This window comes from Mercenaria mercenaria, chromosome 12 (genome assembly GCF_021730395.1).
Source record: "Mercenaria mercenaria strain notata chromosome 12, MADL_Memer_1, whole genome shotgun sequence".
Classification (NCBI taxonomy): domain Eukaryota; kingdom Metazoa; phylum Mollusca; class Bivalvia; order Venerida; family Veneridae; genus Mercenaria; species Mercenaria mercenaria.
In genome coordinates, this window is record NC_069372.1 from 7,483,252 (window position 1) to 7,496,821 (window position 13,570).

Sequence of the window (13,570 nt, forward strand, 5' to 3'; positions counted from 1 at the left end):
AAATAAGCATTTGGTATTTATTGTTCAGTATTTAGTATTCTAATATGCTTGTCGCTGTTAAAACACTCTTACGCTAGAATGACGTCACGTTAACGTGCGGTGACGTCAAAGTTTTTGTTGCGCCCAAGAAAGAGCGCGTCTATATTTTATCTACTGTTTTAGATTAAGGCATATTAGAATCGAAATAATTTATAGCAAAAGAGTGTTTTAACACTATTTATACACTCGGGCGGTAATACGTCATACAAATAATTCCACTCGGGCTGCGCCCTCGTGTAATTATTACGCCCGACGTATAACCGCCCATCGTGCATAAATAATGATAAAGCACTCTTTTGCTATAGATTACTTCTTAATTTGACAATTACAGTTTAACTGTACAGCATTTTGGCAAATAGCGTTTTGCATTAGCTATTCGTCGTAAAGCATTTGGCAATAAGCATGGCGCACCGGTCTTCCATAATAATCTGCAAAAGACGCAACAAAATCTGGATGTCCAAAGACGACTTCAAAAAGAAATCAATACGTAAAGTTTACTGTTAGATGGCACATAGCACCAATAAAATCTACGCCAATTAGCCAATCAATTAATTTGGTTTTGCAGCAAACTAAATGTGAGGGCGGCATTTACAGTAAAGACTTCAATAAAAGTTTTATTCTTTCAAACATATCAAAATACGCAATACACATAGTTTGTACTTAAAGACGCGCCACAAAATAACTGTTTTGTTTTTTGTATTTCCATGATGGTAATTATACATGCTTTGCGTGAAAAAAAAGAGAAAAAAGTATCTAGTTACAAATTGACAGTGACATATATAAGGCCAAGACAATGTGTTTAATGTATAAATATATTATTGAATTAATGTAGTAGTATGCACAGTACTTGATGTATTAAGGTGAGTTTAGACCACACTTTGTTTTTACAGTATAAGATAGTTATTATTCTATGGTTTTAAAACTATTCTGAAAAGAGATTGACTGAGTAATTTTGCAGATGAAATTGTGAAAGCACATTTATTCAGGGAGGGCCTAAATTGTCCACCAGTCATCTTGTAGAATACCAGTATTAGCAGAATGATTTGCACGAAATTCACGCGGAAGGAAAATGTAGGTCACTAGGTTGTGGTGGGTCTTTAAGCCGTCGCATTACTGTTGAAAGTGTGCCAAATTTAAATTTGGCCGAAACTCAAAAACTGCACCAACTGCCTTAATAAATCTATTTTGGAAAAAAGCCAGATTATAATTGTTATACAGTATCTGTACTTCATTTTGTGTTTCTTTAAAAAGATTGTAGCACGATGAATTCCTTATTATTAACATTGAACAGATAATCCGTGTTAATTAGAAGTAAAGAAAGAAAAAACACCACAGCAGAACAGAACAGAAATTTATTCAACAAAGTTATCTTGAACACAGTAGATCATCGTTATAGAATAACTTAAATACACCTGTCGATACGCCTGTGCGTACAATTCAAATTCGACCCTAGGAAAACTAAAAATCTTAAAGCTGTCGAAATATCTTTACTTCTTTGGATTAATTTTATATAGAATTGTGTTGATACTCGATATGCAAATAGTATGTATCGATACATATTGACATAACTATATCGTCGATACATCGGTATCGCGATAAACGACGACATCCCTACCCGATGTTTACTCTGGATCGACCGTATTTCATTACACATATCTAATGTCTTCTGGTTCCGTCTTTGTCGGTCCGTAATAACGCTGGAGCTTTTTATTCGTGCACTTTTTCTGTATTGCATACTTTTCCAAATAATGGTGATTTATACACATTAAAGGGAAAGGAATGCCTGACAATAAGTTGAGTTTCATCATCAAGCCTTTCATAACGCTGAAAGAATTTTTAAAATCGGAACACTATTGAAAAAGATATGGCAGTTTGAAATTTAGGAAAATGGCTGATCATGGAGGCAGCCATTTTAGTGTGTTTATGACGTCACTTACACACTGCCGAATTCTATTATGAAATTTACATAAGAACAACATTGCCTTTCCCTTTAAGTCAAAAGTATCCCTGAATTCTCAAAACAAAGGTTTTACGCAAACACCACTGAAACGCTTTTGCGGTACGCTACGCTAACTCTTTCACAGACGGTTTGTGTTAAATACTGGAAGGTTCTTAACAATCAAACATGTATAATAAGTATAATTCTAATAAACTAGTGTGTAAGTAAACATGTGGACCAGATCTATAACGTTCTCGAAATGCAACATGATTCTCGTTAGTATATCTGTCTTCAGACTAGTGCTAAACTTTCTTGAAATATCGTCTGCACACGAAATCTTCATCTGGAAGCGTTATTTCCTGGAACAAAATATATAACAAGAATTTGTAACAGAGTTTCCAACGTCCCCCGCCTAGGGACATTTACCAGTAATTAGGCTACATATTAACAATGTACATAAGTCATAACGACATTATGAAATTTGAAAATGTCTGGAAATATATAATTGGTGAATGCTTTCAAATGTTAATATCTGTATTTTAAAGATTTAATGAGATTCCATATTTAAACGGGTAAGAAAAAATAAACAAAAATGTAATGAAGACTTTTTTCATATTAAAGGGAGGTAATTAATAAACAAATGAAATGCATGTCACTTATATGAAACTAAAATAACAATTACACACCAGAAAAAGTTAATTCTACTGTTGATACAGTGCTGCGCTACATATCAACCTAATGTGTTGTAACCATTGTAATGCTGCATTTACCTATATGAGCCGTGCCATGGGAAAACCAACATAGTGGGTCTGCGACCAGCATGGATTCAGACCAGCCTGCGCATCCGCGCAGTCTGGTCAGGATCCTTGCTGTTCGCTAACAGTTTCTCTAACTGCAATAGGCTTTGAAAGCGAACAGCATGTTGGTTTTCTCATGGCACGGCTCATATATACATTACCTTATACTTGTGCCTGCATGGTTTGCGTTCTACAAGTCTGCTTTATATATTTATCAATACCAATCATCTTACTTAAAACATAATTTCATGTTTAAAACAGTGGGAAAACTGATATAAAAACATATATATTGTACTTCATCATATAAAAGGGACGTAACTAATATACAAAAAAGAAAGTTAACTCTGGTGCCTGTGACATTGACGTTAGCATATGACACAATGTCTTGTAATGGTGAATATCTATGCCAAGTTATTTGAATATTTCACCAATGTAAAAACAAGTTACAGACCTGGCAAAAAAATGTGACCTTGGCCTCTTGCGCGTGACTTATCAACTCATTATAGGGAACATTTGTGCCAAGTAATATTAAAATCCCTTGACGAATGGAAAGTTATTGACCGGACAAGAAACAGACCATTTTAACCTTTAACCTCTAAGTGTGACATAGACCTTAGTGCTAAGGGTCTGGGTCTTGCTCATGACACGACATCTCATTATTCGAACATTTGTGCCAAGAAAATTTCAAAATCCCTTGATGAATGGCAGAGTTATGGACCGGACACGAAACAGACCCTGATAACATTTGACCTTGGAGCTAGTGGAGTGGGTCTTGCGTACGACATGTCATCTCATTATAGGGAATATTTGTGTCAAGTAATTTCAAAATCCCTTGATGAATGGCAGAGTTATGGACCTGACACGAAATTTACCCTGTTAACCTTTGACCTCTAACTCTAAGTGTGACCTTGATCTTGAAGCTAGGGACATGGGTCATGCGCATGACAAGTCGTATTATTGGGAACATTTATGCCAAGTTATTTCAAAATCCCTTGATGGATGGCAGAGTTATGGACCGGTCACGAAGACGAACGGTCGGAAGGACGCAGCCCATCCTTTTTTCTTCGAAAAAGGCGGGGGCAAAAAAAAATTAATATATACTTAGTCTTAGATCTGGTCATCACTTTGACCGAGCAGAATCCAAACAATTTGAAAAAAAAAAAACCATTTAAACTGAGAACTGTATAAAATGCGAAGTTTCCAATCCGAGGCCCGTCAAATCAATCAAGACGAACGCAAAGACTTTCCTCCATCAAATATCTCAAATCAACAACAACAACAACAAAAAAAAAAACAATCGCGAAAGTTAATTACATTAGCTCGTAACTGAACCTACTTTGATAATAATAATAATAAAAGTTTTTTACCATAATCAATTCTCCAGATGTCTGGTCAATTTTTCTTTCAACAAACGCTTTTTTAGCTTTAGAACCATCTATGGGATAGGACTCTGTTTTCAGTATTTTACTTTCTGGACACCAATTTACTTTCACCTGAAAAAGAACATATGTTCAATCATACAATGACCTTCAAAAGCTTCGCTTGGTATATTTTCGAAGGAAAAGGCAGACTCTATTAATATATCAGATTCAGGGTTACTGAAACGGTCTATCATATTCTAAACTGAACATGTACATTGCTTTTTTCCTATTCCTATGTGTTAAAGACCATTTTAGCCGCGCTGAAGTGAATAAATGACTGAATAAACAGCAAATCCAAGAAATAAGAATCCACAATTTGTCTTTAATAGGTTTTATCACCAAAACACAGATATTTAATAAACAAACAACATCTTTACCAACAATCTACCTGTCCATTACATGTTCTACCGTACTGTCCCGTACGACTGGATACTAAAATTGTTCTAAAAAAAGTTGTCCCCCTTTAAAATTTATAAAGAAATAAACGCGCTGAACTGTCTTGAAAGTGTGGCCCCTTTATGCAGTAATTTTCCGGAATTCAATGTAAATATCAGTAAAATTGACAATAGTGTACATGCTTTAAACGTTGTTCATTTTTCGTGTAAAACAACCTTTCCTTTTTATGATTTTGGTGCTGTTTGAATTATTTCTAAAAATATATTTCCTAAAGTATGAATCTCTTGAACATACGTTGGCCTACCATTTGGGTCGAAAGTTTGCTTTACGTGTGCGCACATTTCAAAATATACGTTCTCGCATATACTTGTAAATGCACGCATATTTGTACACGTGCACATGTAAATATAATTGTGTTTGTTGTAAAACATACCCTTGTTAAAATATACGTGAATGTATATATTTGCGCGTGAATAACCACGTGTTTAAGCGTACATGTATACACTTATATATTCGTAGACGCGTAATAAATAATTTCACGTTCATGCCTAAACATGGAGGTTTATGATGCGGACATAGAACACGCGTTTATACGTATGCATGTCCATATATGCTTGCACCTACATATTTACGCGTGCATGTACAAAATGTATTGCCTTTGACAATATTGGTACACCATATTAAACATTTAATGCATTCACTTCGACATACTGACCTTTATTTTGTTGTCGAAAGGGTCACATTCCTCCACTTCCTCCCCAAGTTTGATCTCAGCATCCGAGTGTTTAGGCCCGTCGGTAATGATACGGATTCTGTTATCGTCCAGTTTAATCAACTCCATCACTGTTGTGAAGGCACATGCAACCTTTCTTTTGATGTAGCCGATTCCTACAGAACAATTAACAGAAGGATATTGTCAACGACTTGTAGGGTGATTTGGTTAAATAGTACATTTTGATAATCATAATGTTTTAGAGTACATTTTCATAAATCAGCATAGCAGAGATATTTTTCAATGCAGTATATACCTACATGTACCTCTGCTTAAAACTTTCTGATAAATGAAAGTACTTGAGTAAAAATATACTGATCAATCTATAGTTCAAATTCTATGTTACCGCTTTGCGAAGTATATACAGTACAACTTGCTCGAGAGATCACGTCTATTAAGAGACCACTTGCACTAAGAGACCACTTTTTCATTTCCGATTTGTGTTGTTAAAGAACAAAGTGTGTTGTATTAAAAGATCATTTGTGTTAAGAAACCACATTTTGTCCTTCCCTTAGGCGGTCTCTCAATGCAAGTTGCACTGTATATGCCAAAAGCAGACAAGTCATTCTGAGTTATAGAGTAGAAACTTATTGTGGCAAACAAACAGATGGACGACAAGCCTCATCACATAATACACATTTGACGGTTTCCATGACCTTTGACTTAGAATCCTTAAAAAAAGGCCTTTGTACTAACAGTCACTATGACCTTGACCTTTTACCCACTGATCTTTAAATTAGTAGGGACATTGTACAGAATACGCATTGGTCGAGAGGGCTAAGACGCTTTCCAACGGAGATGAATGCCCCGGGTTCGATTCCTGGCTACTCCCATTGCTGTGTGTCCTTGGGCAAGACTCTGTCTATTGTCTCAGTTGAGCCAGTCAGCAAATTGCTGGGGGTAAAGTATAACTGGTTTTATCTGTTCTTCAAATAGGGTCGCTCAAAAGCTCTACAGAGCTTATTGTGTTTATTGTTTAACAAAGCGACGGGAAATAAAATTTTCTTTTACCTTTATTTACCTTTACCTTTACTGCCACTGACAATACCTGCAGTATGAGTGTCACAGGTCAAATCGCTCTCGAAACGGGTTTTAACAGTCAATGTAACTTTGACATATGTAACTCTATGTCCTCAAGAATAATACGGATCATTCACTGAGCACGGGCTATGTGTCTGACAAGTGAAAAGAACCGGCCTTAGTGTAATGCGTTCATAAGATGCTGAGCGAAAAAGGCTTTTTTCAATATAAACAGTACCTGTTACCTTGACTATTAAGTTAAAATCAACTGTAGAGATCATTCACTACCAATGCACACTGTGTCTATAAAGCCCGAGGATGGAAGAACGGTTGATGTATAAAAAGTCCCTGTGACCGTGACCTTTGACCCACTAACCTTAAAGTAAATTGGATTCATGCAATGCCCAAGATCAATGAACATATCAGATTTGAGCATCATAGATCTATAAAACCATTCTTAAGTTATTGAGCGAAAACGACATTGTTGACATGCAGACGCTGACTGCGCCATCACATAATACGTGCTTTCGGGCTCTAAAATATGAAAAATATGGATTTATGCAGTGGCGTAGGAGTGAACTCAACATTTGGGGGGAGGCGGCCAGCTAAACATACCCAGATTTTCCCTGAAAATATTCAGACAACCACCCCCCCCCCCCCCCCCCCAAAAAAAAACAACATCACATCTAATCCATATTGATCAGTACATCTATAATCTATAAATGCTCTCCCGAATTCTCACTTTTTTCTTTATCTATGCCTATTTTTTTCTGTAAAAAATCAGATTTTGGTTTAAACTTTATTTCAGCAAGTTTGACATACATGGTATACAACAATAAATGCATGAAATTAATGGATCGGAAAACAAGTTATTTAAAATTTATATAAATTCCTCTCCATATATGAAATAATCAGATTTTAGGGGTCGAAAGTTGGATGGGACCATATCCTACCCCCCCCCCCCCCCCCCCCACGTCCACCTCTTCTCCTCCGCCTATGAAGTGCAAAGTGTTGGACGGTGTGAGGGGGGTATCTGGCTACGTCCCTGTTGCAGCAAATTATAATTATAAGAATGTAATACCTGAATAATGATGTCTAAGTGAGTTTTACATTTTAATGGGTGCAGCGCTTATACCTGTCAAATGCATGCATGTAATGTTGTCAACGTGTATCTACACGCACCCACGTGACACATAACCTGAAGTTGCAAAAAATATATAAAATCATTGATACTTACCCATTTTTCCTAAATATTCATCAAATTTTTCATTTCTAAGCAGCTTCCATTTCCCTCCAATGCTTTCATCGAAACCTTCCATTTATACTTCTATAATAAATAACAATTTTTTATTTTCAGTTAAATACTGTTGTATGTTTACATGAAATTACTACTAAAAATAGCTCAGACGGATTTACTTCGCGTTACTATTTTTACGCTAATGCCCGTCAGGGGTATTCCTGGACCGCAAACTAGATTTATTAAAATACGTGTAATGTAACAAAGACATTACTTACTGTGTTCGAACCGAGCGTAGGCTTCTGTTTAACATGACATTATATGAAATTATATTCGCGTTTCATATATTTGAGTATTCATTCAGTTCTAGAGATATTCACTCTATATCATCACAAGCGCTAGAGGGATTCAGTAGCCTATCTACATTTAGAAAAGTAACTTTCACAAACATATACGATTTTAATTGTATATCCATATATTTTATGCTGATTTTTCCCTATACAATATTATTCTTTCGATATCAAATGGAAACTCTAGTTTCGTTTTATTTTGATTCTAACTCGAAAGAATGTTATTTTTACACAATTTTTGCTTTTTGATTTTGTGGTTGTAGGCCTACATAGAAGCTGAGAGAGACCGGAGTGTCCATCACTATTCTAGATTAGATGAATTCAAGTTATTAAATAATATCGGGTTCGAGAGCAGTTTCCTTAGAGAATTTTGAGAGAGAGAGAGAGGGAGAGAGAGAGAGAGAGAGAGAGAGAGGGGGAGGGGGGAGGGGGAAGAGAGAATTTGTGTAGTTCATTTAATAATTCTACTGGCATCAAGCTTGATTTTCTCAAGTTGAAGTTGCTGCTGTTTTGTTATGTTGTCCCACACGAAATCCGAATATTCAAGAAATGACTTTATAAAAGTACAAAATATGACGTACTACTACTGATGTCGGGGTAATGCTCATTATAAGATGGGATGGAAAGGTTGAGAAGCTTTTCGAGAAAGGCGTAAAAAAAAAATATTTGTTTCCGGTATCCCAACCTACCCTAAATTTTTGGCCCGACCCTAAATGTTTTTATGGCCTTGGAGAACATTTTTTTCAACTTTTTGACAAAAAGTTGCAAAACTGCACTTTTTATGCTTTAAACATGGTCAGTGATGTTATAAATCAACTTACTGCTGCTCTAGAGGCATAACCCCCTATTTGTATTCATTTTTTGACACAAAAATAATTTCCGAAAAGTCTCCCTTAATAAAAAAAAAATCCAAAAAAAAAAAGGTTTTCCGACCTACTTACCCTAATTTTTCTGAGCATGTTACCGGAAACAAAGAATTTTTTTAGGCCAAATTGATAAAGATGTAATGTTACAAGAACTGAAAGAAACTAGCCATTCGTTTCCCCATTCACTTACTTTCTTCAAATCTCGTTGTCAGCTGCAGTTACCGGATTTTCAACAATGATGTTCTAGAGATTTGTCTCATTGCTAAATAGTCAAATTTACAGATTAATTTTATTTTGTTTTAGTTGGGTTTAACGTCAAACCGACACAGTATGGTTATATGGCGACTTTCCAGCTTCGATGGTGGAGGAAGAACCCAGGTTACACTCTGTGCTATGTCATCACGGGCGGACACCCAGTGTGGTGTCAGTGACGTTAACCACCCGGCCACGGAGGCCCAGTGGTCGTTTATACAGACAAGAAAAAAATAAATTAAGCATTGTTCTAATTTACCCTATACAGCCTACATGTATATAAATCACATGAGGACGGTATCGCTCACACGAGAAGGTAGCCGAATACTCAGTGTGGCATTGGTTAACACCAAATATCAAATGTAGCACCAAGCACCAGGAAGTACAACTCCATGTTTCCTCGTAAAAACCAATCATGTGTACATGCCATGAATATACTACCACTTTAGATTCCCTACAGTTTGCCGGGTTGTAGTAATGAATATAGCCAGTCTATCCCTCTGATCCGTGACATTCCGTGCAAAGCATGGTTGTAAATTATCTAAATACATGTACACTGCTGACTAATGTACAAATTAAACCAACTAGAGCTAATGCGGTCTCAATCAAATCGAGTCTGCAATATTCACTATCTGCCTTGTCCTCGGTGCTTCCGAGGGATCTACTTTTAAGGTTTTGTTAATATACTAGTACCAGACAACCCTAGTATTATGTTATTATAAAGTTTTTAAGTATATATCTATTTTAAGAATTTTACAAAAGCAGTTGATAATTTTAGGTTTTTATTTATTAATAACATCCTTACATCTTTTTACGATGTTTCAGCAAATAACTTTTTTATTTACACTACAGTATGTTCTTTGATTTTTATGACGCCGAAGGTGGGCATATCAAAATCGCATTGCCCGTCCGTCCGTGCGACCGTAACTTAGTAAATTCTTGTCCGGGCTGTAACTCTGCCATCCATGAAGGAATTTTGAAATAGTTTGGCATAAATATTAACCTTAATGAGACGACGTTTCATGTGTAATACTCCGACCCCTAGCTACAAGGTCAAGGTCACACTTAGAAGTCAAACGTTAATATATTGGGTTTGTTTCCACACTGGCCATAGCTTTCGCAGAAGCGGTGGTTCCAACGCCGCGGCGGTGAAGGATTCGTCGCAGAAGCGGTGGATAAATATTATATGGCCGGCTGACTACGGTAAGTTTTCTAATGAGTTTTCCCATATTCATTCACGTTTGAATGTAAACAACTAGTGAAACAGGGGACCACGTGTGTACTCTTCCAGCGACAAACACTTTTTTAGTGAAATTCTTTGTCGTTAATGTAAACACTTCTGTACAGTTTGACGAGGGACTGCCGTTTTTGTAGAATTTCCATTAAAAATGGTAAAATATTGCACAAAGCGACCCCTGAGCACGTTTGCATCAAATGGTAAGTATGACACTGTCAAGCAAAAGCTATTTCTGAGTAATCGATGAATCTTTATTGCAGGCATATAAGATAATCAACCAAAAAGTGATTCCAACGCAGTGACGGCGGGTACAATTGCAACGCATTGCGGTGGATCTTGTTTCTTTAATGTTCGTTATGGACATTTAACTAAACTAAATAGCATTTTTCCATAGATTTTGATTGGGGTAGATACATGAAATCACTTTGACATAAGACAGCAATAGAAACTGAATATTTAGAAATAATATTCCATTGATTTGCACTTCCATTTTGTTGAATACGTACGAAAAGTAAGCTTAATGTTTTGAACCATAATCTACTGCCAAGAGATAACACCATGTTCTTTCGTACCAAATACGCATCACATTTTGGTTGATTATCTTATATGCCTGCAATAATGATTCATCTATTACCCAGAAATAGTTTTTGCTTGACAGTGCCATACTTACGATTTGATGCAAAAGTGCTCAGGGGTCGCTTTGTACAATATTTTACCATTTTTAATGGTGATTCTACAAAAACGGCAGTCCCTCGTCAAACTGTACAGAAGTGTTTACATGAACGACAAAGAGTGTTTGTCGCTGGAAAAGTACACATGTGGGCTCCTGTCTCACTGGTTGTTTTCATTCAAACGTGATTAATATGAGAAAACTCATTAGAAAACTTACCGTAATGTAATCAACCGGCCATATTTATCCACCGCTTCTGTGAAGACTTCTCCACTGCCGCGGCGATGGAACCACCGCTTCTGCGAAAGCTATGGCAAGTGTTGTTTCGTGTCCGGTTCGTAACTTTGCCATTCTTCAAGAGGTTTTAAAATTACTTAGCATAAATGTTTATCATAATGAGACGACATGTCATGGGCAAGACCCAGACCCCTAGCTCCAAGGTCAAGGTCAGACTTAGAGTTCAAATGTTAACAGGGTCTGTTTTTGTGTCCGGTCCATATTTCTGCCATCCATGAAGGGATTTTGAAATATCTTGGCATAAATGGTAACCATAATCAAACAATTTGTCATGCGCAAGACCCAGATCCCTTGCTCCAAGGTCTAGGTCAAACTCAGAAGTCATAGGTTAATAGGAACTTTTTCGTGTCCGGTATATAACTTTGTTTTCCATAAAGGGATTTTGAAGCAACTTGGCATAAATGTTTACCATAATGAGGCAATGTGTTACGCGCAAGACCAGGACCCCTAGCTCCAAGATCAAGTTTACACTTAGAAGTCAAGTCAAAGGTTAGTAGAGTCTGTTTCATGTCCGGTTCGTAACTCTGTCATTCATCAAGGAATTTCGAAATTAATTGGCATAAATATTCCCCATAACGAGAAAACGTGTCATGCATAATAACCAGACCACTAGCTCTAAGATCAAGATCACATTTAGAGGTTACCGGTTTACATGGTGTGTTTTTGTCCGTTTCATAACTCTTCCGTCGATGAAGAGATTTTAAAATTACATGGCATAAACGTTCCCTATATTGAGATTAAGTGTCAGACACAAGCCCAAGACCCTAGCTTCAAGGTCAAAGTCACACTTAGAAGTCAAAAGTTAACATTGTATGTTTCTTGTCCGGACAATAACTCTGCCATTCATCAAAAATTGCTTGTCACAATTCTTCCCTATGATGAGTTGGTGTTTCATGCTCAAGACCCAGACCCTAGCTCCAAGGTCAAGGTTACCTTCGGAGAACATTTTTATCTGGTCGCAAAATGAGTCATACCTAAAATTTCTGGCATATTTTGCGCAGAAAACTGTAGCATTCTTGGGCATACTTCGTGGGGTGTGTGTGTGTGTGTGTGGGGGGGGGGGGGGGGGGGGGGGCAGGGCGTTTGTCACTAATAGTGCCGGCTCTTGTTTGAGCTTCAATTCTAAATACTTAGTATATTTTTGAGAGTTATATGTGCCGTGCCATGAGATAACCAACACAGTGGGTTTGCGACCAGCATGGATCCAGACCAGCCTGCGCATCCGCGCAGTCTGGTCAGGAACCATGCTGTTCGCTTTTAAAGCCTATTGGAATTGGAGAAACTGTTAGCGAACAGCATGGATCCTGACCAGACTGCGCGGATGCGCAGGCTGGTCTGGATCCATGCTGGTCGCAAACCCACTATGTTGGTTTTCACATGGCACGGCTCATATATACTTGTATTTTCCCTATAAAATGTCAAGGTCAGTAGTGGCTATTGTCAAGTTACCTTAAAGACAAACCACAAAATAACTGTAATCTTTTGTATTTCCATGATGGTAGTTATACATGTTTTGTAAGGAGAAATGAGAAATAACAAGTATCTAGTTACAATTTGACAGTAACAGATATAAGGCTAAGACAATTTATTTTATGTCTAAATATATTATTCAATTAATGTAGTAGTATGCACGGTACTTCATGTATTAAGGTGAGTTTAGACCACACTTTGTTTCTACAGTGTAAGATAGATATTATTCTGGGTTTATAAAACTATACTGAGAAGAGAATGGCTGAATAAGTTTGCAGATGAAGTTGTGAAAACATGGCCTAGATTGTCCACCTGTCATCTTGTAGAATAGTTGTATTATACCATTATTACCAGAATGATTTGCACCAAGTTCATGTGGGAGGAAAAAGTAGACCACTAGGTATTGGTGGGTCTTTAACACTTCTAATTTCTTAAGTACAGATGGGTAAAAATAAATGCTATAGCCTATAATTAACGGTTAATGCGAGTACGATAATGTTACACACCGATAGCCACACGAGCACTACATGCAGATATAGACTTGCCACAGTTCGCTACTGCGAAAATCTAAAGTGGTAATATTGGACTGGGAATTCATGGCATGGCTACCTGTAATACTAGTTGACACATGCAAAATGTATCGATGCTTTTGGAAAGAACATTGAATTATTTGCAATTGGCAATGCTATGCATGTGAAATTGTATATGATGACAGTTTTCACAAACAACCACGAGTTTAAACTCAAAAGAAGATTTTTTTTTTCATTTTATCGATAGGTAAAGATATGTTCTGTAAACCCAACACAC

The 13,570-nt window shown here is 36.9% G+C and overlaps 1 protein-coding gene across 1 annotated transcript; it reads right to left on the reverse strand.

Moving 5' to 3' along the window:
* Positions 1–1,374: 1,374 nt before the first annotated feature.
* On the reverse strand, positions 1,375–7,781 carry LOC128547201 (fatty acid-binding protein, adipocyte-like). The gene is made up of 4 exons (XM_053519092.1): positions 7,622–7,781; positions 5,308–5,480; positions 4,143–4,268; positions 1,375–2,337 (listed from the first exon to the last, which is right to left on the reverse strand). The coding sequence occupies exons 1-4, from the start codon at positions 7,701–7,703 to the stop codon at positions 2,281–2,283; spliced, it is 438 nt and encodes a 145-aa protein (XP_053375067.1). The 5' UTR covers positions 7,704–7,781; the 3' UTR covers positions 1,375–2,280.
* Positions 7,782–13,570: the final 5,789 nt, after the last annotated feature.